The sequence below is a fragment of the Paroedura picta genome, chromosome 13 (genome assembly GCF_049243985.1).
Source record: "Paroedura picta isolate Pp20150507F chromosome 13, Ppicta_v3.0, whole genome shotgun sequence".
NCBI lineage: Eukaryota > Metazoa > Chordata > Lepidosauria > Squamata > Gekkonidae > Paroedura > Paroedura picta.
In genome coordinates this window covers 38,202,849-38,228,724 of record NC_135381.1, presented here as the reverse complement: position 1 = coordinate 38,228,724, position 25,876 = coordinate 38,202,849, and the positions used below count along the sequence as shown (strand labels likewise).

Here is a 25,876-nt window from a genome sequence, read left to right as displayed (position 1 = left end):
TATTCCAATGTTGCTGGGGGAGGGGGGGGAGGAGGAATGCCGAATGCTTCCCCCCTTGCCTAACAGCTGTGCACATCTGGTCTTGTCTTGGGCTTGGCGGTTCTGGCTGGCCTCTTTTCTAAGTGTGGGATTTTTTTGACATTTCCTGTAGCAAAGAAGGAAATGTTTAGATAGTTCAAGGTCCTGTTCTGCCTGAAGAGTTCCAGAGGGTGTCAAATCATCTACTGACTGAGTAATGCAGAGGCATAGAGAGCTGTGATTATTTATTCGAGGAAGCACACTGGTGTGCTGCAAAGATGTGCACTGGACAGTGGGCACCCAAATGGGGAGCATATGCTCAATGTACATGCATCCCCACACATTCCAAAGGGCTACAACCACCAATGGTGGGGTTCTAAACTTTCCTTGGGGAATCTGCCAGCCTTCTACCACATCTATGGCTTCCATCATGTCTCCACGCATAGAATCATAGAATCATAGAGTTGGAAAGGACCTCCTGGGTCATCTAGTCCAACCCCCTGCACTATGCAGGACACTCACATCCCAATCGCTCATCCACTGTAACCTGCCACCCCCTTGAGCCTTCACAGAATCAGCCTCTCCGTCAGATGGCTATCTAGCCTCTGTTTAAAAATTTCCAAAGATGGAGAACCCACCACCTCATTTGCAAGTCCAGCTTCCCAAATTTAGGAATAAGTGTGCCTGGACATGAAAGCTTAGGCCCAGAATTAAACTTTGTTGGACTTAAAAGTGCCACTGGACTCAGGCTTTGTTATGAAGGGCCAATGAAGATACTTGGGTTACTGATTTGGAATTCTTCAGCCCGTTCTTGCACATGCTTTGAACACATTTGGCAAGCCTGACTTTCTCTGACCTTATATCCTTTATCCTCCTCCCCACACACACACACACAAAAGAATATCCCAAGAGGCTGTGCTCCAGTCTAAGAGGGTCTTCCATTGGAGGGAGTTGCCTTGGGCTGGGTTGGAGGAAACCATCCAGGTTTGCACAGCAGAGTGATGGGAGACAGTCCTGTGCTTGCCAGTTGTCAGTAGGGAAGGGTGACATCAGAAGGTAACCTCCAACATGACTCTACTTGCGGCTTTTCCAGAGGCTCTTGGGAAATGGGACGCCAGACTAGATGGGTCACTGCTGTGATTCAATAGGGAAAAGTCTCCTTCCTGAGCAGAAGGGTGATAGAGGACCAAGCTGTTCTCCATTTCAGAGCAAACCTCAGGATAGTTTGCCCAGCCAGCCAGCCAAGCTCTTCTGTATTTACGTATGTTCATTTTTTATATTTTAAAATCCCCTTGCAGTCTCATGCAGAATTAAAACTTGAGTGTGGCATTTTGGCATTTTGAGCAACATACATCAGACTTGGCTGAATTTGTTGAGGAGCAGCTTTGCACTGCAGAAACAGATTGTTAAAATGTTGCTGCCCTCTTTGACTCTTGTCTTACCTACCTTGAATCTCCCACTTCTGAAGCCCACCAAAGGACCAGCTCTGAGATGTGTATCAGCCTGATGCCTTGAAGTCTGGCAGTTTTCCACCTAAGCCTACTGACATACAATGGAGAGTAAAGCTCCTAGGCAAACATCCCTCCCCTCCCACTAATCCAGAGGTCTCTGTGGAATGTGTGTCCGTGTCCGTGTGTGTGTGTGTGTGTGTGTGGGGGGGGGGAATTTGTTCTTCCTTCAAGCCAGAGTGTGTACCTATTTGTTTATTTTTGTGCCCTGTCCAGGTTCTTCAATGCTTATTTCAGTGCTTATTTGTTTTGAGATGTTTATGCTAATCATTTTAAACAATTTTAGCAATGTTCTTTTTAACAAATAACAATTTCAACTTTTGACTGGTGATTAGAAAAGGCATTTTCAATTTCAGAAGATTCTCTTGCTGATATGCTTATTGCAGCGTTCTCAGTTTCTCCTGATTGCTTTGGATTATGAAGGGATTGGAGTAAAACCTCTCAGAAACGAGAGGCACGGGGAACAAGGTGCATGCCAGCAGTGCCCCCTTGGGCTTTCCTCTGGGACAGAGTCCTACTGTCCTTTGCACTCAAGAATCAGTACGTCATTTCTACCATCCCCGGAATTCCTGCCATGGAATCCGTTCACTCATGTGGAGCCAACAGTTGGAAATGAGTGGGGTGTTTGCTTTTTGCAACAAGGAGTCCTGAGGCTTGTTAAGGACACTAGAGACTTTGCGATGTGAGGAACAGGCCCAGGATCAAAGGATTAGTATACGGTGGTCAGAGCCCAAAAGTCAGAACTGGGAACCAAAGACGGCATGTAGTTCTCCAGAAGAGGAAGTGTTTCTGGTGTGCCCCTCTCAAACCAAGCAGAGACGTGACCCTCCTTTGGTCCTGGCCATCCAACATCAGATTTTCTTCTTTTCACCCTGGAAATCCTGGCAGCAAATAAGCCTCATTCATTCATTCATTCATTCATTCATTCATTCATTCATTCATTCATTCATTCATTCATTCATTCATTCATTCAATATACTGCCCTCCCCAGTAGCTGATTTATCTTTCTCTTTTCCTCTCTTCCTCCCCATGTTCTAGATTAAAAAGCAGCAGCAAGACGTGCTGGGCTTCTTGGAGGCCAACAAGATTGCATTTGAGGAGAAAGATATTGCAGCCAACGAAGAGAACCGGAAATGGATGAGGGAAAACGTCCCTGAAGACAGCCGGCCGGCCAGTGGGAACCCGCTACCCCCTCGACTCTTTAATGACAGCCGGTACCTTGGGGTGAGAGCCAGACCTCTGTTATGTCCCTTGCATATCACTGAATGCCTGATTCTTTTAACTGGAGATGCCGGGGATTGAACCTGGGAGCTCCCGCATGCCAAGCACAGATCTGCCACCACTAAGCTGCAGCCCTTCCCTGTCCTGATCTAAACCCATAGGGCAGCTTTATCTATTCCTGCGTGTACAGAGCATCCACCCAACGTTAAGTCACTTTGCTCCTGTTCCCATTCCAGCGGCGGCCGAAATGTAGATTGCAGGTCCCTGGGGCAAAATCCTCAGGGGCCTGAGCATGCATGTCGCTCGTTTGAGTATCACCCATGGTGGTTATTGTATAGATAATGACAAACAGGCACCTCTCCTTCAGAATCCTAAGACAGGTATCTTTACTGTGGAGCGTTGACACAGTAGGTGTTACCTTGTATCAGGTCTGCTCTGAGTAATGGGTTGGCCATTTAAGTGGCCACCCATGTGATAAGGTTTCTGATCCTAAGAAATTCCAGTCTTGACCTCTCCCCTGCCCACATGCCTCCCCCCCCCCCCCCGTCAATCCTGAAACTTTACGGAATGTTATCTTGTTGTTTTGTAAGACGAGACCCTGCTTTGATTTCTCCACTGGAATGCAGTGAACCCATGAAATCCTGTGCCATTAATGGCTGCTCCTTCCCTGGCTTCGCCTCCTTGCTCAGTAGAACGTGTGCAGTGAGCATTCTGCTGTTGTCTGGGGTCTTTCTCTTAAAATCACCCCTTCCCCCACACTTTAAGGGACAACTTGATTGGATCATGAAGTACTGCTGGGAAACTGGCTGGAGAACGGGAAAGTTATAAAAAGAAATCTTTCTCAATTGCTTTTGCAAAAAATAATAAATTCCGCTTCCTTCATCTCCATTCGGGGTCTGTGTTGCAAATACAGAATCTGAATTTAGCATGGGAAAGCATATGGTGTGTTACTTTAAAACACATGCTGCGTATTTATTGGCAACAGGGTGTATGTACTGTATGGTATCCACTTGTACTGCCTTTCCTCCCTAAGATATCATTAGATGTTTCAAGTATCAGCTGTCATTCTCCCTGTCTTTTTTCTTTTCTTTTTTTTTTCTGGGCCCCAAAGTGCATTCACAGTGCTTGCCCTTTCTAGGAGCCAATCTAGAAGAGGACATCCCGCAGAGACTAAATGCACATTTACTTCCCCACTTAGCTTTGCTATTCAGTGAGCTCACTTTTTGTCAGTCACATAGAGCAGTGATCCCCAACCTTTTTATCACCGGGGACCAGTAAACGCTTGACAATTTTACGAGGCCCCGGGGGGTAGTCTTTTGCCAAGGGACGTCGCTGCCGCCTGAGCCCCTGCTCCACTTGCTTTCCCGCTGGCGCCCCTGACTTCCCACCGCTGCGCAGTGCCATGCCGAAGGGGAGCCCCAGCCATGGCGGCCGCTGGAGAGCACCAAAGGTGAGCCGGCAGCAGAGTGGCAGGTCAGCCCCTGAGGCAGCAGCTGGGAAGGAGGATGAGGAGGAGCTGCAGCCCGGTACCGACTGATCGACGGACCGGTACTGGTCTCCGGACCGGGGGTTGGGGACCACTGACATAGAGAACTTTGTTATTTATATAGTCACATTTTCCAAAATATTCTTATATTAATAAAGGAAGCATAATTAAGTCCAAAATACATTACACAACAGGCTCGAATGGTCTTCCTGCAGCCTCCAAATGCATTCAGGTATGCACTGTTAGGCGAAAGCCTTGTCAGCTGAGTGGGTGTTGAGCTGCTTTCAAAAGGCCAGTGCCTAAGTGTTCTTGAACGTCCTTAGGAAAATCCATGCCATAACCTGGGGGCCTTCATCAAAAGTGACCTTCCTTCCATTTCTTTTTATTGGGCTTAGCCCTACCTGGAACTGTCTTGTTGTTTGTGCCTTGTAGTTAGTGCCAGTGAGTTTGTGCCTTGTAGGTACTACCGTTATTCAGCTGAGGAGCCTTGCACACTCCTTGCCCCTGGGCCGGGCTGCTTGACAGCAGTATTGTAAGATCCCGCTTGGGTATAAGATCCCCTTCTGGTGAATGCCAGGTGAGAGGGGTAGTTAACTCAGGGGCACTGGAGAGATGAGAGCCCCAGAGTAAATTTTTGCCTCCAGCATGTCAGCGAAGGGAAGTCTGTCGGAGAAAGCATTTGACGCCCTACATGTTGATAATAAAATGTTTTTGCTAAAGTTGCCATTCCATCTCTGTTCCAGTTTATTTTTGAATCTTTTACATATAAGTTGGTCACATAATCAGAGAGTTGGAAGGGGCCATGCAGGCCATCTAGTCCAGCCCCCTGCTCAACGTAACCCTAACCTGCCCGCTTGCTTCCCCACTCCTTGTTTGCTCCGTCCGCTCTCTTCCCTAGCTCACCTCCTTTGCTTGCTTGCCCCGCCCGCTCGCTTCCCTGCTCGCCTCATTTGCTTGCTTGCCCCGCCCGCTCACTTCCCCGCTCGCCTCATTTGCTTGCTTGCCCCGCCCACTCACTTCCCCGCTCGCCTCATTTGCTTGCTTGCCCCGCCCACTCACTTCCCCGCTCGCCTCATTTGCTTGCTTGCCCCACCCACTCACTTCCCCGTTCACCTTGTTTGCTTGCTTGCCCCGCCCGCTCGCTTCCCCGCTCACTTCATTTGCTTGCTTGCCCCACCCACTCGCTTCCCTGCTCGCCTCATTTGCTTGCTTGTCCCGCCCACTCTCTTCCCTGCTCGCCTCATTTGCTTGCTTGCCCCACCCACTCACTTCCCCGTTCACCTTGTTTGCTTGCTTGCCCCGCCCGCTCGCTTCCCCGCTCACTTCATTTGCTTGCTTGCCCCACCCACTCGCTTCCCTGCTCGCCTCATTTGCTTGCTTGTCCCGCCCACTCTCTTCCCTGCTCGCCTCATTTGCTTGCTTGCCCCACCCACTCTCTTCCCTGCTCGCCTCATTTGCTTGCTTGCCCCGCCCGCTCGCTTCCCCGCTCACTTCATTTGCTTGCTTGCCCCACCCACTCGCTTCCCTGCTCGCCTCATTTGCTTGCTTGCCCCGCCCGCTCTCTTCCCCGCTCGCCTCATTTGCTTGCTTGCCCCGCCCTCTCTCTTCCCTAGCTCACCTCCTTTGCTTGCTTGCCCCAACCCTCTCTTCCCCAGCTCACCTGCTTTGCTTGCTTGCCCCGCCCACTCACTTCCCCGCTCACCTCCTTTGCTTGCTTGCCCCGCCCGCTCTCCTCCCTGGCTCACCTTGTTTGCTTGCTTGCCTCAGGGTTGAAGTTGCAAGTGCTGCTGTGCACCTTCCCTTCCCTCGCAGGTCCCGCCTGTGAAGAAGGCGGAGTCTAGGCAGGCGTGGTACATGGTGGAGGGGCGGTGCTTGAGCTTGGTGAAGGCCGGGTGGCCAGGCTGGCAGAGCTGTGCCGAGTGCCCACTTTGCATCTGGGCACGGGACTATTCTGCCAAAGGCGGGAGAGTCCCGCGAAAAGCAGCACTAGCAGTCACCTTAACCTTTTCTCAATTTTTTTACCACTTGAGAAACCCCCTGAAACATTATTCAGGCTTCAAGAAACCCTAGAAGTGATACAATCATGCAGAATATTATTGGGAAGCATCGCTGTGGACACGCCCACCTTGGGCCCCTCCCCTCCCCACCCCCTCCAGGCCCATCATTTGCCATTTTGGGAGGGGAGGGGGGGTTGACATGACAGTATATGTTTAACAGATCTTAAAAATTTATAAAATATTAACTCCCAACCCATTCAGGGAACCGAGAGCTGTGAAGAAACCCCAGGGTTTCACAAAGCCCTGATTGATGAAGCCTGGTGCTGCCCCCCCCCCCTCCTCAATCAGTTCTCTTCCTTCCCCCACCCCGCGCTGTCACTTTCCAAATTCCAAGATGTGCACTTGATGAATTTGCCTAACATTATGCGTTTTCTCTCTGTTTCAAAGGATTATGAAGCTTTCTTTGAAGCTCGGGAAAACAATGCTGTCTACGCATTCTTAGGCCTGACAGCTCCTCCTGGCTCAAAGGTACGTCCTGTATTTAATTTCTGTGGCTCTAAGTCCGGTTCTCACAATTGTTTGCTGATTGTTGGGAGGTGTCCAAACTTTGCTGGCAGACCCCGATTGTTGTAAACATACCGGATTGTAGGATGGCTCAAAAGACAGAACCCCCACCTGGTTTGCATCATCAGAAGGAAATAAAACAGATAGGAGGTTGGGGGCGGACTTAATATTTTTTAAAGTATTTCTTTGAAGGATGTACCTTGTGCAAAGAAATTTCTGCATACCCTTTGAAGCCTGGCCTGTCTTTTGTGATAAATGTCCTTAGTTAGACCTGTCTTATAAAACTGTCTAGGCCACTTAAGCATTGGGTTGATGTAGAAAACTGGGGAAACTATTCCTTGATTATGCTAGGATGAGACAAGACTTTCTCTCTAATCCAGTGCTACCTAAAACAAATATTTAAGCATCTCAGAGTCACTGGATTCTACCCCCTCCCGTGCCAAATTGTTTCTCTAGCAGCCATCAGGTCGTCAGAGCGGACATTAATCAGCTGGATTCTGAATTGCTCAGGATCCCAAAAATTTGAATAGGAATCCTGAATTGTTTTTGAATGTTCTCATAATGTAACTGTAGCATTTAAGTACACTCATACCGGCCAATTGAGCAAGGAGATATGAATGTTTTTCACAAGACAAATTCAAGGAAAATAGTTTCATCCCTGGCTATTTATTTATTTATTTATTTATTACATTTTTATATCACCCTCCCTTGTGACTCAGGGCATAGATTCACAAATTCTCAGGCTCCATTATAATACGAGGTACAATACTGCAGAAATTAAACTCAGTAACTTGTATCAACGTTATAAACATTTAAACTATTGGCCATATCACCAGTTAACGTCAATGATTGCTTGTATTTATGTATTTGGTGGGCGTATCTGGTGAGGAGGGGTTCCGGCTAAATAGATCCTCCATGTTCAGAGGCAATTCATTGAGTTTCTGGAGATCAGCAATGGGGGACTTGGACCTCTCTGCCAAAGATGGCTGGTTGGCCACCCTAGGGAGTAGGAGGCTGAAAGTAGAGGGATCTGAAGTCTGTTCCAGCAAATGTTGTTTTACGTCTGCCACTTTCAAGTCCTCTTTCAAACTCAGATTGTGCAGTGAGCCAGCAATTCAAGCCATTTGTACCCACTCCCCCCCCTCCTGCACAGCATAATGCCTTCCCTCACTCGCACCAATGGCTTGTGGGCAGGTGAGAGTCCTGGATGGGCTGGTTCTGACCCCCGGGTCAGTTGTTTAACACCTCTGCTCTAAACCTTATACTCTGGATGTCTAGTTGGTCTTGAAGGTGCTACTGGACTTGAATCTTGTATTCAGCCCAACTTTCCTCATGCATAAAATAGCTCCGAGGGACTTTTTGTAATGATGGATATTGCTATAAGTTCCACCTTGGTGGCATTGCTGTTCAGGTGGGTTCTGCCCCAGTTTTCCTTTTCTTCTCTAGCTGCACGTGTCCAAGCTGCTAACGTTTTGCTAAACAGATTTTATTGATTGACAATGTATATTCCCATTGTCAAGATGGTCAGTTCATAGTCTGAGGAAGAGTGCTTGCCCTCGAAAGCTCACGCCTTGAATAAATGTTTGTCGGTCTTAAAGGTGCCACTGGACTCCGATTTTATGATGTTGTTGATGTTTCTTTCAGGAAGCAGAAGCCCTTGCAAAGCAAGAAGCATGATTCCCCAGCTCCCAGTCTCTCCCTGCCTAGAGCCTTAAATATTCTGCAAAGGGAAGCTTCCACAGCTTTTTCTACAATGGCAAAATTGTCAGTACTTCAAGAAACATAGGAAAAGTTTCCTTTTATCCCCTCAAATGCCGATTGCTGGGCACAGCATACAATACAGCGCCAAGACAAAAATTTCAAACGTGAGCTAATGACAGTGGGGCCAATAAGTAATCTTTTGATTTTTTTTCAGTCAGGATGGCATCTATTTTGGCAGTTGCACTGCTTTTTGTAAACTTGCCAGATTACCATATTTTGCTATTAATAATGCCAATTTATAACTAGAAGAGTTGTTTTTTATAAACTGCTTTTCACTACCAGGAGTCCCAAAACGGCTCACAATTGCCTTCCCTTCCTCTCCCCTCTCCCCTGTGAGGTAGGTAGGGCTGAGAGAGCTCTGACAGAACTGCTCTGTGAGAACTGCTTTGTCAGGACTGTGACTAGCCCAAGGCCACCTAGCTGGCTGCATGTGGAGGAGCATGGAATCAAACCTGGCTCGCCAGATTAGAACACCACTCTTAACCACCAAACCAGCCTGGCCCTATAGATCCAAACGGTTAAGGAAGGAGGCAGAAAAATTTCCATGAAGAAGCCCTAGTGCCTGAACTTCATCAAAGATAATTGAAAATTTGTTTTGAGGGGGGGATGCTATGGTGCTGTAGTGTAATATAATAGCTTGCTGAGATTACAGTAGTTCTGGGTATTTTTTTCCTGTGTTGTAATTTTTGTAGTTCACAACATAGGCTCCCACGCCCCAAAATGAAATGTTAAGAGGTTTTCACTGAATTGACCTATATGTCGGGATTCCAGAGGCAGCAAGCCAGTGCTTCACTTAACTGTCCTTGTAGGATCCAAATGCACCAATCTGTGGTCTTCTGCAAGTCCTAAAGCTTTCCATGTAACAGTGTGCAACACTTTGCAAAGCAGGAAGGAAACAGGTCTAGCCATTCCAGATAATAAAACTTGTGCAATTTGGCAGCTGTACAGTAACAGAGAGATGGACAACAGGGGCCACGTTCTGAAATCGTCAGAACGAGTCTTGCATATCCACCAACATATATCTTGCAAAATGTTGCGTTGTTTCAGTGTTGTTACTGGCGAAGTCGTGTCCAACCCATCGCGACCCCATGGACAATGATCTTCCAAGCCTTCCTGTCCTCTACCATTCATAGCTTCTCATTAAAAAGCAATGTCAAAGGCTTTTTGAGATAGTGTTGATATCATGTTGATGGAGAGTGGGCAAATAGCAAGAATAGGGCTAAACCCAAAGGAGATGCCCTTCCAAACTGTCCTTTCGCCTGCTGTCAAACAACCTCACAAATGACTTTATAGAGACTAGAAAGAATCTCGAATACATTTACCCATTAGAGTGTATTTGATGTTTGTTGCTAGTTTATTAGATTTTCCTAGGTGTATTTTGACTCAGATTCATTCCAGTTCATGAGACTGACCAGAATTTTTGAAAAAAAGCACTTTTTGAGAGTTGGGCTTTCTTTTCAGAAACTTAAGTGGTCTGTGGTCATCTTAGCAGTACTTTTCCTTAGCTGATGAGCTTGAGGAATTCATTTCCTGTACTTTGAAAAGAGGAAAAGCTGGAAGAGTAACTTTTCCAGTTAGCCTGTGCTTTCTGCCAGAGATTTCATATAATCTTTTGCACTTTCCAAAAAAAGCCTCAGTAGTTAACTATCCTAGTTTATAAGTGCTTTAATCTATCAGGAACGGAAACAGGGTCATCTCTGGGCCAGTTCATGCTACATGGCTTCTTGGACCTTGGTATCTCTGAGGACATCACAAGCACGCTCAGTTTGGATCGGATCCTGCACTCCCTTGCCTTCTGCTGACCACATAAGGTTCTCTTCTCCACTTCATGTTTGCAACAGGTTTCTGTAACATCTGCATTGGACTACTGTGGCTACCCCTTGACTGTCAACCATAGCCCGGCAAACCAGATAAAAATAGTATCAGCCCTGGGGGAAGAGGGCCTTACTAAATTCCAAATGAAAGCACCCTCTCTTTGTAACCAATAAACTTCCAATGAATGGCTGGCTTGTGTTTTTGTATCTGCTGTGAAATATTAAAACCTTAAATTAAGTGCACTGTGAACTCTCCTGAGATAATGCAGCTTCTCCCAAGCAATCAGACAGACGTCAGAGGGAGGGGAACAAATGAGAAGCATCAAAAAGGTTCTCAGTTGACAGCCAGTTTAACAAAGGCAGCTGACCACCTCACTGCAAAAGAAATCAATTTTGGTAATTCCCAGGACAACAACCTGGAAGGAGTTTGCTGATCTCTCTCTTCACTGTCCTGCTTTATAACAAAAAAATAAATAAAATAAGGTAAGATTGCCTTATCTGTTAGCTTTCGTTGTATTGTTGGAATAAAGCAATATGGTTTTCAAATATTGCCTTTTGTATTTCCTTTTCCTTTCAGTCGAAAATGGTTTCTTAATTTCAAACAGAAACGTCATTTTAACAACGCAAAAAAGCAGCTGTGTTTTGAGTTGAAACATCTTTGAAACCTTTCAATCCATTCCAGAGGGGGTTAGTAGCATTAGTCTGCTTCAGCACAAATGTGCTTAAGAGTTTTAACCATAAAACCCGGCCACTTGCTTCTGGAATTTTAGAAGTAGGAACATAACTAGATCCTGTACATGAGCAACTGGCTTCCACGTAGCAGTAAATTATGAAACTGAAGTGACTATTAAGCAATTTTAAATTAGCTGGAGCACTAAAATGCAATCTCCAGAAGCCAGCGCAAAACAGGATAAGCTGTTTAAGGACAAGTTTAAGGACACAGCAGCAGAGAAGAGGCTTCAGGACTATGTAATAATAGGGAGGGGAGAAAATACATCCTTCTTTGGTTTGAAAACTAGAGAGTTAATATATCTTTATGACCCAGTTTTTTCACACACACACACACACACACACACACACACACACAGTTGAAAGATCTTAACACCTACAGAATGCCCTTTCTGCACTGGGCACTCCCTCACAGAGTAGCAGCCTCTTGGGCAGAGAGGAGTTTGTTTTCATTATTTTTTAACCTTGTAGACACAGGGTAGGATTGCTTTGTAGAGCCTAAGCCCAACATGTGCCTTGTGTGGAAAAATCTCGCTGGGAAAGTGTTGTGCCTGGTACATTGTTCAGCATGCCAGAATTCAAATTGGGGGGGAAGAATCACTGGGGAAACATAATGGTATTTTTGTATGCCTGTTCTTTATTCCCAGCAAGGAAATACCTTGCTTTCTGTTCCTGACCTTTTTCAATAAAGAGATTCCTTTAGATGTGTCTGCTTATTGAGAGTTCTATGGGGATCTGACAGACTATTATACCTGACAGTTGTAGGCTGCAGTTCAGCAGTTGAAGAGCAAAGAGCTAGTTTTTTTTCCAGCATGCAAAAGATCTGCAATATTGGCTACAGTCTTAGCTGTAGGAACAGACCAGTCTGTTGTGTGCATATTAGCTGCTCCAGTCACTTCACTGCACATTAATATCTCCAGCACACACTTGGGGTGAATGCCTATCAGTTTATAAAACTGAGGCACCTAATTTTACTACAAAATCTGGGCAAACTTGCTGACTCGCATATAAGCCGAGGGCGGGAAACCCTCCATCATCCCAGGCTCTTCCATCCAGCCTCCTCCCCCCCCCCCACGAATACAGAAAAGTCAAGACGATGAATAGCTGCTGGATTTGTACCCCGCTTTTCACCCACAGAAACCAAATGAATAGTTTGGAAGAAGTGATTAAGAAGAGGAAGAAGTGAAGGCAAAAGGGGAAAAAATATCAGAGTCCCTCAATCAAACCTACAAGCTGCCAGAGCAACGGTGGGCTGGCTGGAGCAGGCTCTTATTTCAATTACTGTATGTACCCACGTATAAGCCGAGGAGGGCTTTTTCAGTGTGAAAAAAGATGCTGGAAAACTAGGCTTATACGCGAGTATATAGGGTTCACAGTAGTTAATTATAATATTCTTTCCCCACTTTCAGATCATGAGAGTTAACAATAGAACTAATTTCTGCTCCACAACTTCTGCTCCACGTGAAAATGACAGGCCAGTGTTGTTGGGAGTGTGCACACTTCATGGGATGGTGTGGAGGGGGGGTGGGATGTATGGAAGGTTACATTTGCCACTCTTTGTAATGTCTGAAGTCTCTGATGTTTTTGCTTTCGCAAATGCTGTTTTAGTCAGTTAGGATCATATCTTCAAAGCTGCTGTCCAGACTAAGGAAGAGGAAATATATTTCAGGTGAAAGCCAACGCCAAAGTTCATAATGAGTTAGTCCCTTTAAAAAAAGGAGGGGCGGAAGCAATAAATAGAGACTCCATTCCAAGATCATGGAAGCAAGAATAAAATATTGTCTATAGTAGCGATCCCCAACCTGTGGGCTGCGGACCACATGTGGTCCTTCGACTAATTGGAGGTGGGCCCCGAAGGACGCCTTCTCCCCCCCCCCCGGCCCTTTACTTCATCCCCCCAGGCCCTTTACAACACACTTTGGGTGTCATTGTCTCCCATCACTCCCAGATGGGATCATCTCATTGCAGAGAAACAAGCTCAGGGTTCCCATTGATTTGTCATTGTCATGAGTTAAAATGTCCATAAAAATAAAATGTTCCTTATGTTCATTGTTGTGGCGTGTCTGTATCTTATTTTGAAGGGATGTTTAAACATTATCATAGCAATCAGAGAGCGCTAGGGCAGTGGTTGAGAGTAGAGGAGTAAACTACCCCCCCCCACACACACACACCGGGCCTCAGTAAAAGGCGTTGAGTGGTCCCCGGTGATAAAAAGGTTGGGGACCACTGGTCTATAGCACAGCAAGCACTTTCTGCCTAAAATCTGCTGGTTGCATGAAAGAGAAACCTGAATCATGAAAGGGGGGGAAATGGTAGAAACCCCTTAATACCTGCAGAATTTATGCCTTCTAATATATTCATGCCTAACTGAACAACGTATGGTAGCCTGTTGGGCACAGTTCAGGCATCATGCCAAGCAGTGCTTTGCTGTAACCATCATTTTAGTGGTTCAGAGCTGTTTGTCTATCTTTGTTTTGGGTCTACTTGGAGCACCTATTTCCCTGGGACAAAAGGCAAAGCAATGGCCATAACTAGAATTCCTTACTTCAAGCATCTCAAACTGTTGTAGACAAGCTTTCTTCAGACTGCGGTTTCTGACTAGGGAGCCAGCTTCAGACTTTGGCTTGCCAGCACACAGTTTAAGCTAAGCTTCCTTATGGAGCTCATTGCCCTGTAGATGCAAGAATAAACATACAGCCTCTTGCTGTCCTGAAAGGAGACCATCTAATATGAGATATCCAGGGTAACAGCCCTTGGCAAAGCAGGAGGCACTTGGCATCCAAACTCTACACATCCCTAAGCCCTTTCTTGGCTTGCCTCAAAATATCAGCTGAATAAAATCTGGTGTCCCTCTAACATACTCACAAAATAACACTTTTGTTTTTGAGAACCCTTTTTATGTACTGCCCTGGGCAATATCTGTAGACAAAAATATCCTTCATAACTATAGTTTTGGGTAAAACTCAGTCTTTTTATTAACATTCTACAGGAGCAAAATTTCCGTCTCCAATGTTTTCTATAGTTTATAATTTCCCCAGTAAGACGCTGCAGACTGCGCTGAACACCATTTCATGGCAAGGATCTTTGAAAAGCAGCACTGCAAAAAGCTTGTTGGGTGACTTGGAGGTGGTTTGTCTGGTGCTTGAAATGACTCTCTTCCACATGCAACTTTTTATCTAAAGCATCGGGCGAGTAACATGACACAGACGGGCAGAAGCAACGTGGCATCCCCTCTTCAGATGGCAATCTCTCCCCTCACTGTCTTCTCTATAGTTGCCATCTTCAGGAACTTCCTAATCTCCTCGGTTTCAGTGGCTTCGTACAGCATCCGAGAGTCCTAAAACACATTAACTACATATTAGTTGGAACTACCTCTCACCTCCTACCCTCTCCTCGCCCCCCCTGTGTTTTATTCATTGAGGTATACTTGCTACCTGGGCTACATCAGCCCGGCAGGGATTCTCCAGTTTGTATTTATCTCCAGTGCTACAGTGAATGCTGTTTCCCCTTCTGTGCCACTAGAGGTCTTTTTGGTGGGGAGGGAGGACCAGTAATTGCTATTGCCATTTATTTATTTTATTTATTTAGCCTTCCAAAAGGTGCCCAGTGGGGTTGCAGAGGAAATGGTCCTGACTCGGCTGGGAACTTGGCAAATGCACAGCATCCCCTGCAGATGGTTGTGGCCATATGCTTGAGCTGAAAAGCAAAGCAAACTTGGGAGTGAGCAAATGAGCATACAGGAGAGGAGGAAAAGAAGACTTAAACACAACTAGAGAATGATGCGGTATAGATGCCCCCACCACCCCAAAAAAGATCCAGTTAGAAAGTGAAAGCAGAGATAAACCTATGTGGTTGGAGCCTCTGAGAACCAGTATTTTATTTTACTTTAACTTGGGATTCAGATTTATTTGCAATACAGCTCCAAGCCAGCCATAAAACTTGCACAACTTTTAAAATTGTATTTGAACCGCAAATAAATACTTTCAAACCAAGCGTTTAAAACAGAATTAAATTAAAACATATCAGGATTAATACTGTACCTAAAGCAGGAGTGCCTTGAGCCAGCTGGCTGGGAGTGGCAGTATATAAGCTTAATAATATAAATAAATAAATTTCCAGTAACATGGCTTTGGCATAATTTGTGTGTCACAGCACAATATTTGGCTACCTGTCTGGAAACTTCAGATAGGTTTCCAGACAAAAGTGCATCTAGTCAAGGCTATGGACTTCCCAGTTGCAATGTATGGCTGTGAAAGCTGGACCATAAGGAAGGCCGAGCGTCAAAGAATTGAGGCTTTTGAACTCTGGTGCTGGAGAAGACTCTTGCGAGTCCCTTGGACTGCAAGGCGAACAAACCGGTCAGTCCTAGAGGAGATCAGCCCTGACTGCTCCTTAGAAGGCCAGATCCTGAAGATGAATCTCAATTTTCACCTCATTAGAAGGAAGGACTCCCTGGAGAAGAGCCTAATGCTGGGAGCGATCGAGGGCAAAAGAAGAAGGGGACGACAGAGAATGAGGTGGCTGGATGGAGTCCTTGAAGCAGTCGGTGCAAACTTAAATGGACTCCGGGGAATGGTAGAGGACAGGAAGGCCTGAAGGCTCATTCTCCATGGGGTCGCGATGGGTCAGACATGACTTCACACCTAACAACAACTGGAAACCTAAGTGTTTCCTCTGGAAAGGAGGCTCTTAATTCTCCCTCAGTGCCACTGGGAATGATCTTAGTGTGAGCTCCCACATAAAATGAATATCTGAAAATGCCCAATGGACTCCAATTCCCCACCTCAACATATACAGATTCTTCCTGCTTTTGGAGTCTTTTTATAGCACCCCTCAAGCAATGCAGATGGTAAAACAGAGCACCTCACAAGAGTAAATGCCCTCCTGTGGTTCTTAATCTCCAGAACGGACAGATAAGGTGCTGGTTTCGGGATATATGCTGGACTCAGGCAATCTAGACAGGTATAGTTGGTGCTCTGTGTCACTAACCCTTTCTTCTGAGAACCACTATGGGACTGTACAGCCTCTCATACTTGAGATGTGGGAATGCTTGTGTTCAAATTGCTGGGTAACCTTGTGCTCAGCCTTTCATATACTGTAGAATTGAGCCATGTCTGATTCCCCAAATTCCTTGGAAGAGGTTTTTTTTTTTTAATTGACATTTTCCCTTCCACTGCATGGGACTGTGGAATCAGACAGCAATCTCTGTGTATTACTTGAGCCTGAGTTAAACATCACCCTGGTGAGACATAAACACCCCACTAAGGGACTTTGCACTGGCACAACTGTCTCGCTTGAACTGTGCACTGCCCCTGGAAAGCAGCCAGGCTACAATCCCAACACTGAAAGATAGTATTGTTCCAATATTAAAACAGGAATCTATCCCAATGATACAACCCTGAAGCAGCAAATGTTAACTTGTCACATGCCCTGTTATAGAAAAACCTCTGCTTTACCGGGAACAGCTCCCCTCACTCTGTTCTCTCATAGGTCTTACGCTGATTGATGTAGCTCCTACACAACAGTAGCAATGCTGTCTTGCTAGCTTATGGGAACCGATGTGGCCGTAGCTGTTGGGGCGCATGGCCTAACCCAGGGGTAGTCAACCTGTGGTCCTCCAGATGTTCATGGACTACAATTCCCATGAGCCCCTGCCAGCAATTGCTGGCAGGGGCTCATGGGAATTGTAGTCCATGAACATCTGGAGGACCACAGGTTGACTACCCCTGGCCTAACCGACATACTGATGTCCAGGCAGGTTGCTCCACGACGTGGAGATCTTCTTATTCTAAAAACAACTGACTTCTTACCCCACAGTATTGCTCCCCATTAAAGATCTGCGGAGGTATCGCATCAGGGTTGCCGGCTTTGTCCCTCATTTCTTGAAGCAAACTTTCACTGATGGAGACATCAACTAACTCGTACTTCATGTGGTTTCCATCCAGAATGCGAAGGACTTCTGACTGCCTCTGTTTCACCTGGGCAAACAAATGCTCCTTTTTGAGGTTTGAAACCTTTTCACATCATCCCAAAACGATCATAGCAATCTTTCTTTCTTTCTTTTCTTTTTTTTTGCCCACTCTCCCTTCAAAAATGTTCGATATACTCCCCTAATATTTGATTCTCACAAAGGCTCCCAATTCTGGCTTGGAAAATTCTAGGGGATTTTTCTTCCCAGGGGGCCAGCTTGGTCTAGTGGTTAGGAGTGCTGACTTCTAATCTGGTGAGCCGGGTTTGATTCCCCGTCCCCCACATGCAGCCTGCTGAGTGACGTGTTCACCACAGGACTGATAGAGCAGTTCTGACAGAGCTGTAATATCAGGGCTCTCTCAGCCTCACCTCCCTTACAGGGTGCCTGTTCTGGGCGGAAGGTAACTGTAAGCTGCTTTGAGACTCCTTCGGGTACAGAAAAGTGGCATACAAGAACCAGCTCTTCTTCCAAATTTGAGGAAGGGAGGGGGGCTGGGGGATGCCTTGGAGCCTGCACAACAGGTCTGCAATTATCTCCAGGGGAAGCTGAGCTCCCTTGTCTTGTGTTAGGGCTGCAAAATTTCCAGGTAGTGGCTGTTATTAAAACCGATTTTTGGGCAACATATCATTTCACATGGAGAAAATGGCCACTTTGAAAGGTGGACTCTATGGAATCGTACCCCCGCTGTAGTCCCTTTTCTCCACAAACCAACCCTCCCTGTGCTTGACCCCTGAAATTTCCAGGTATTTTCCAACCCTGAGCTGGCAACCCTAGTCTACAAATCACTTAAACTGTGTGAGACATGATGCTGTCAACACTATCCTCAATCTAATCAGAGTCCAGTGGCGCCTTTAAGACCAACAAAGATTTATTCAGGGCTTGAGCTTTCGAGTGTCATGTAGGGAGTTCTTAGTTTGACGAAGAGTGCTTGCACTCGAAAGCTCACGCCCTGAATAAATCTTTGTTGGTCTTAATGGTGCTCCTGGACTCTGATTTTATTGTGCTACTTCAGACCAACATGGCTACTCATTTGAATCTAACACGATCCTCAGGCTGAAATGTCCCTGGCCCAGGGGCTGCCCCTGAGTAAAACAGGGATCTGTCACAGATTTTGGGATTTCCAACTCCTGCTTGGGATATACCTGGAGATTTGGAGGTGGAGTGGAAGACAAGGTTTGGGAAGGGGACGGACCCCACCAGCGTCCAATGCCATAGAAAAGGGGACTGTGTCTTCCAGATTTCCAGGGACTACAATTCCCATGAGCCCTTGCCACCACCTGCACAGGCTCATGGTAATTGTAGTCTATAGACATCTGGAGAAGCCCATAAACTCTCTAAAGCAGGGGTAGTCAAACTGCGGCCCTCCAGATGTCCATGGACTACAATTCCCATGAGCCTCTGCCAGCAAACGCTGGCGTTTGCTGGCAGAGGCTCATGGGAATTGTAGTCCATGGACATCTGGAGGGCCGCAGTTTGACTAACCCTGCTCTAAAGCGTCCATTTTATCCAGGAGGGCGGAACTCGGTCCCAGAAACGGGACGCCTCAAGGTCCCACCTGGAAGTTGGCATCCTTAAAAATCCCCCTCCTCTGTCCTTGGCCGTGGGTCATTTCCCTTTCTTCCAAGAGAGAAAAGCCGAAGCATCCGTCCCCCCCACTTTACGTGGCCGTATCCCTCCGCCCTCACCTCCCTAGACCCCGTAACGCTGGTGTAATAGACCCGGATGCCGGCCATCTTTGCAGCCATCGCCCGGCAAGAACAAAAGATCCGCCCGCCCGAGCCACTTTCCCCCCCCGCGGTTGCCATGGAAACCCAATCGCCGGAGGCAGCGCCTTGTCGCCCTCGCTTACCGATTGGCCGGTACGGCTCTCACTCGACGCCAAGGCCCGCCCCCCTCCCCTGAGTCTTTTCTCCGTCTTTGGCGCCCCCACGCTGGCCTCCGGGCTGGAAATACGGCACGGGCGGGCGCAGGGCGAAAGGTTTAGGTTTTTAGGTTTTTAAAATGGCTCTTCCGTGTTGAGCTAAGAGCTTTCCGAGCAAAACCAACAAGCCCACCGTGCAGCTGAATTAAGATTATAGTTAGTGCCTTTTATTATTTAGACCAGGGGTAGTCAAACTGCGGCCCTCCAGATGTCCATGGACTACAATTCCCATGAGCATTTGCTGGCAGGGGCTCCTGGGAATTGTAGTCCATGGACATTTGGAGGGCCGCAGTTTGACTACACCTGATTTAGACAGTGGGAAAGGACATTGATTCTTATAACTGCATGACCTTGTTGCAGGCAGAAAGTCATCCGATGCAGCTTCTCCATCACTTTTCCCCCAGGCTGAGAACAGGGGCCCCTGTAGGAATTCTGCCATTCCGTGGATGGATAGAGCAGCTGTGTAAAGGCAGTGTTGTGGCCAGAGCAGGCATGACCAAACTCTCCAGACTGAAGAAGAAGAGTTGGTTCTTATAATGCTACTTTTCTCTACCCGAAGGAGTAGAGAAATAATACATTGCATGAATGTACAAGAATTGTGGAAGGGGGACATGGCAGAATCAACTAACCAAGGATCTTCGCATCATAGGTTCATGCATAGGTTGTGGGTTGGCAGGTGAGAGCTGCACAACCAGCTGAGCCATGCATCAAAATGACAGTGCAGCTCAGCTGCTAAGAGAAAAATGCCTGACATGGGGCCAGAAATGGAGGAAAATATGTGGAACTTAATTCTCGCTCTTCCCTACTGCCCAAGCACACCAGCTGTAGGAGGAGCATCCAGGCGGACCTTCCATCCACAGCCACGTCACATTCTCCCCTTTTGAACCAGATCAAGGGATCAGGACAAAACTCTCCCCAACAGGCCTTGCTGTGCTCAGGGACTCTGAGAAGAAAGCTTAGCATAACACCTGAGCATGGCCACTCCTGAGCATTTGCTCATTTCCATGCAAGGATCAGAAAGCTTCTGGAATTACAGCTGGTCTACAGATGATAGAGATCTGTTCCCTTGGAGAAAACATTCCTTTGGAGGGTCGGCTCTGTGCAGCTGAGGCCTCTTCCCTCCCCAGCCCCCACCCATGATGCTCCAGAAATGTCCCAACCAAGAGCTGGCAGCTCTGCCACTGTTTCAGGACATCTTTCCACTTCTTTCCACCTCCTTCCACACTTAATTTTGTGGTATAAAGGTAAAGGTATCCCCTGTGCAAGCACCGAGTCGTGTCTGACCCTTGGGGTGACGCCCTCCAGTGTTTTCATGGCAGACTCAATACGGGGTGGTTTGCCAGTGCCTTCCCCAGTCATTACCGTTTACCCCCCAGCAAGCTGGGTACTCATTTGACCGACCTCGGAAGGATGGAAGGCTGAGTCGACCTTGAGCCGGCTGCTGGGACTGAACTCCCAGCCTCATGGGCAAAGCTTTCAGGCGGCTGCCTTACCACTCTGCGCCACAAGAGGCTCTAATTTTGTGGTATGTAGCATGGAAAAGCAAAGGGAACGTGTGTTTGGAACTTTCCCCATGCATTTTCCCACTGGTAAATTTGAGGTCTATCATCACTCAGGGAGTTAACCATCTTGAAGTTTTGTGGACCAGCCAATGAATCGATTAGTGGCAAATCTTGCAGTTGCAGTTCTGAAACCTTCCTTTCTGGTTATTTGCAGTCCTGAAACCTTCAGAATGGTTATTTGGTTCTGGTTTGGGGTGGGTTTCTTTTTGTCGTACATCAGCTTGTCCTACACTAGCTTGGTGTAGTGGCTAAGAGTGGTGGCTTCTAACTTGGCAAGACAGGTTTGATTCCACACTCCTCCACATGCAGCCAGCTGGGTGTCCTTGGGTTAGTGACAGTTCTGTTAGAGTTATTCTCATGGAGCAGTCCTGTCAGAACTCTCTCAGCCTCACCTACTTCACAGGTGGTTTGTTGTGGGAAGAGGAAGGGAAGGTGATTGAAAGCTGCTTTGAGACCCCTTTGGGTAGTGAAAAGCAGGGCATAAAAAACAACTCTTTTCTTTTGCCACAGATGCAGTCCACTTAAGACTGCTTCCACATAGAGACTCCCTCGACACTACATTGAACACTGGAAGCCCCCAACTGAAATGGGAATATTGTCCTGTCAATGTGCTTATATATTGGGACTTCCCCCTTTAAGCCATATCAGAGATAATTCTCCTTTCATCAGCTCATTCCTTAATCTTGGTATCAGTATGGACCTATAACATACTACACCATTTAGTAAAACTGGAAGCCTTTCTCAGTTTAAGGAAACGTATTCCAAATAGGAGTGACACTTGATCAGCACAATAAAATCAGAGTCCAGTGGCATCTTTAAGACCAACCAAGACTGATTCAGGGCATGAGCTTTCGAGTGCAAGCACTCTTCTTCAGACTAAGAACTGACCATCATAACAGTAGGAATATATAAGCAAAAGTATATTTTGCTTATTTTGATCAGCAGATTGCCCAAAGTACAGTCCAAGAGCAAAGCAGATATGTTTAATTGAATATTGGGGGATATAATTAGCTACTTACATCACCAAAAAAATGGATTGTACTGAGCGTGTCCAATTCTGACCAATGAAATACTGCACTGCAGTTAACATTTGCACAAAACATGCACCAACCGTAAGTGGAAGAGACCACCTTTTTTACTTCATGGTGTATCAAAGGAGGAACATGAATTATGTGGGGAAGTCAATACAATACAATACAAAAACCTTTAATGGCATCCAGGATAAAAAAAACAGCATACAAAATTAATTCATTGACAGGTCTATAAAACAACAACAACAATAATAATAAGAGTTGGTTCTTATATGCCGCTTTTCTCTACCCGAAAGAGGCTTAAAGTAGTTTCCAATCGCCTTCCCTTTCCTCTCCCTACAACAGATCCCCTGTGAGGGAGGTGAGGCTGAGAGAGCCCTGATATTCCTGCTTGATTAGAACAGCTTTTTCAGTGCCGTGGTGAGCCCAAGGTCACCCAGCTGGCTGCATGTGGGGGAGTGCAGAATTGAACCCGGCATGCCAGATTAGAAATCTGCACTCCTAACCACTACACCAAACTGGCTCTCAATAAAAATTGCTGCGGACCAGGGAACAGTAGGTACAAAAGCCTCAGAACCAGAACCCGTTACTACTTTAGCTTGCGGGCCATAACTATAAATAAAAACTTGGCAACCAGTTCAGTGGTCTCTGAGCAGTTATTAGCTAGCAGCAAATTATGAGACCTTGCATCTGCAACATCAGGGGAAGGTAAAAGTGGGAGAATCAGATCATGACGTTGACGGTCATACACATTACATCACAAAATAATATGGAAAATTGAGTCCGGTTCTATACGACAATACCTGCAACTTCTTTCTTTATGGGGACTTTTCCCATACCTGCCTTCAAGCAGGGTTGTTTGACCCCCAAAGGAGTTCTGACCCCCAGGTTGAGAACCACTGTGCTAGTGGTTTGGCTGGTCCGCCTCTTAGTACGTTTCAAGGATGGTATTCTGGTTTCAGAGGGAGGCCCATAGATTTTATTGGCAACTAGTTCATTCTGGCCTCAACTAAATGCCTGGCTGGAAAAACACAGTTTTGGAGGCCCTGCAGAACTTGGATAGTTCTGTTAGGACACAGCTCTCAGCCAGCAGCTCAGTCTACCAGCTGGGGCCCTGGCTGAGAAGGCCCGGGCCGAGGTCAGATGGTACTTTATTCAGGATGGGAACCACCAACATGTTGTTACTGGACAATCTTAAGGTCCTTCATGGGCAAATTGGGATAGTCCCTTAGATATGCATGGCCTCCAAGGTTCTATCTTGTATCCGAATTAACTGGGACTTGGAAAAGGGAAGTCGCTGAATCAACGTCTAAAGGATCTCAGTCATCGTGTTTGTGTGCACAGTTCCCACCCACATGAACTCTGATAACTTTGTGTTTATATCTAGAATTGCTCTGTAAAACAAATTTTGCAACAGAACTTGGGCAAGAGCCAGCAAATGTTAAGCACTTCTGTGTCACCTCTTGCAACCAGTGGATCTTGCAAAGGCTCTGTCCAGGTTCTATCATGTTTCTTGTATTTTGCTGGTCTGGGGCATCTACTTGCTACCCTGTTTTCACTCTTTATTGCTGGACAAATTAGCTTTTCCATGGTGTGCACACCCAGGCAGACGCAAAATGTTCTTTTGTGAGAATCTGGAGAGACTGGCAGATTGAATTTATTCAATTAGCTTATTTTATTCATTTACTGCCCTTTATATTATAACACCATTATTCTCAGACCCTCACAGTGTGACCAGCCTCCAGATGGGGATTAGAGCTCTCCTGGAATGACATGTCCGTGAATACCTTTGCTCCTATTAAAACAGACTATCAAGATCTAGGGAAGAAGTTCAAGCAAATGGGGGCACAAGTGGTATTCTCTTCAATCCTGCCTGTCAAGGGAAGAGGAATGCGTCGGGAGAGGAAGATAATGGAGGTGAATCAGTGGCTGCATAGTTGGTGCCGGCAGGAGGGATTTGGTTTCTGGGACCATGGGATAGGCTTTCTTGAGGAAGGCCTACTAGCACCTGATGGACTGCACTTGTCAAAGTTGGGGAAGAATGTGTTTGGCAGGAACCTGGGGAGATTCATCAGGAGAGCTTTAAACTGAAGCCACAAGGGGAAGGAGACGTTCAACATAGGCAGCCCAACCAGGAAGGCCAGCTCATAGGGAACCAAAAGTAAAAGGATTCAGATGCCTTTATACTAATGCCCGAAGCATGGGCAATAAGAAGGAAGAGCTGGAACTTCTCATGCTGATGGAAAGGTATGATCTAGTAGGCATCACGGAAACTTGGTGGAATGATTCTCATGACTGGAATGTAATAGTGGATGGATATGAACTGTTCAGAAAAAACAGAATAGATCAAAGAGGTGGAGGAGTGGCACTGTATGTCAGGAAAGGGCTTACCTGTCAGGAAATTCTAGTGAAGGAGAGTATACCTCCAGTGGAAAGCATCTGGGTGAAAATTAGCAAGGGGAAAACAAACAGTATGTTGGTTGGTGTCTGCTACCGACCCCCTGACCAACGAGAGGATGTGGATGCTGCACTTTTTGAGCAGCTTGGGAAAATATCCACCCTTGTCATCATGGGTGACTTCAATTTCCCAGATGTGTGCTGGGAAGCAAATTCTGCGAAACATCCTCAGTCATGCAACTTTTTAACCTGCCTGGCTGACAATTCAATCTATCAAATGGTAGATGAACCCACAAGAGGTTCAGCCATACTGAACTTAATACTAACCAACAGGCAAGAGTTGGTGGATGGGGTGAAGGAGGTGGGGACCCTAGAGGGAAGTGACCATATCCTCATAGAATTCCTTTTGAAATGGGGGGGGGCAAGGAAGCTTGTATTTACGTACGGGTGGTGCCTTCCAGGTGGGACCAGGGAATCCCCTGGAATTACAACTAATCTCCAGGCTATAGAGCTCAGTTCTACTGGAGGAAATGGATGCTTGGGAGGGCGGATTCTGTGGCACCGTTCCCCATCTATGCTTTTCATAGATGATTCTCTTTGAATTGTGTTTATCGTTGCTCTTTGCCCTGGATCCTGCCTTCGTCAGGAGAAAGATGGATGACATAAGGATGTTCCTTGGTGGAGTATCAAGTGTAGGGCTAGGAACGAGGAGACCCCATTTCAAACCTTCCCTCTGCCATGGAAGCTTGCTGACTTATCTGGGGCCAATCCCACATCCTCAGCTTAATCTACATCACAGGTTTGTTGTTGTTAGAATATGCAAGATCCCTACCCCTTCCCTCCCTCCCTCCTGTTGGTGCCTTAGCCAGCCTGTTGCCTGTTCCTAGGAAAATTAGCTGCAGGATGCTTGCTGTGTCTTTGATGCTTTAGAATTTTCTGAGTTCCTGGTGTAAAACCTCTAGTTTCCTTTTATCCTGACTGCCCTTTTGAAGATAAAAGTCAGCAACTATACTTTAGACCAGGGGTAGTCAAACTGTGGCCCTCCAGATGTCCATGGACTACAATTCCCAGAAGCCTCTGCCAGCAAATGCTGGCAGGGGCTTCTGGGAATTGTAGTCCACGAACATCTGGAGGGCCGCAGTTTGACAACCCCTGCTTTAGACTCTGACATAGAATGCAAGCAATGGGAAATGTATATTGAAAAAAAAATTCAAAACAAAGATATCATTATAAATATTAAGGATGGCTCTATATTTCATAGATATTTGATATTGTGATGCAACACAAGTTGCATATACGGGAAGAAAAGGTTAAGAATTTTTTTTTCTTTGTCAGTAGAGTTGGAAGTCTTTCTAAAATCACATGATACTTATTTTTATTTTATTTTTTTCCTCTCTTACTATTTTTCTCTCTTCTTATATTTATTTGTTGTTCTGTAATTTGCATGTAACTTTTTCTGTATTAATAAAAATTTAAAAAAGAAGATAAAAAGTCAGCAATGAGACGTGTAAATGGCAGGAATTCGAAAATCAAAGGCGGGAAGGGGGTCTGGCAGTAAAACCTATAAGTAGCCTGCTCTTAGCAATAGATCCTTTTCCCAATCATGATCATAGAATCATAGAGTTGGAAGGGACCTCCAGGGTCATTTAGTCCAACCTCCTGCCAAATGCAAGCAATTCACAACGGCCTGCCCCCTCACAGAACAGCCAGCCTTGCCCAGGCATACCACCCTGGAGATAGCAAGTGGCCCCCCTCACGTTCCCAAAAAGTGGCAAAGGGTAGTGCTCAGAAGGGCTTGCAGTGGGCAGGGTGTCTGCATCTTGAAAGAGCTGCTGCCAGAGGGACGGAAGGGGATCTGCAGTGGCAGCCCCCCCTCCCCAGCCCTCCTCAGTCACA

At 46.4% G+C, this 25,876-nt stretch overlaps 2 protein-coding genes across 2 annotated transcripts in view; one reads left to right on the top strand and one right to left on the bottom strand.

Annotated features, from left to right (window-relative positions):
• SH3BGRL (SH3 domain binding glutamate rich protein like) overlaps positions 1-10,915 on the top strand; it is a 48,586-nt gene extending 37,671 nt beyond the window's left edge. Inside the window, exons 2-4 of the mRNA XM_077307388.1 lie at positions 2,565-2,750; positions 6,678-6,758; positions 8,439-10,915. Coding sequence (XP_077163503.1) covers positions 2,565-2,750; positions 6,678-6,758; positions 8,439-8,471 — 300 coding nt within the window. The 3' untranslated portion in view covers positions 8,472-10,915. The remainder of the gene's footprint in view (positions 1-2,564; positions 2,751-6,677; positions 6,759-8,438) is intronic.
• Positions 10,916-14,060: 3,145 nt separating this feature from the next.
• LOC143822732 (SH3 domain-binding glutamic acid-rich-like protein 3) lies at positions 14,061-18,855 on the bottom strand. Its single transcript, XM_077308233.1, has 3 exons — positions 18,755-18,855; positions 16,909-17,076; positions 14,061-14,435 (listed from the first exon to the last, which is right to left on the bottom strand). Exons 1-3 carry the CDS (start codon positions 18,812-18,814, stop codon positions 14,334-14,336), a joined length of 330 nt encoding a protein of 109 aa, XP_077164348.1. The 5' UTR covers positions 18,815-18,855; the 3' UTR covers positions 14,061-14,333.
• Positions 18,856-25,876: the final 7,021 nt, after the last annotated feature.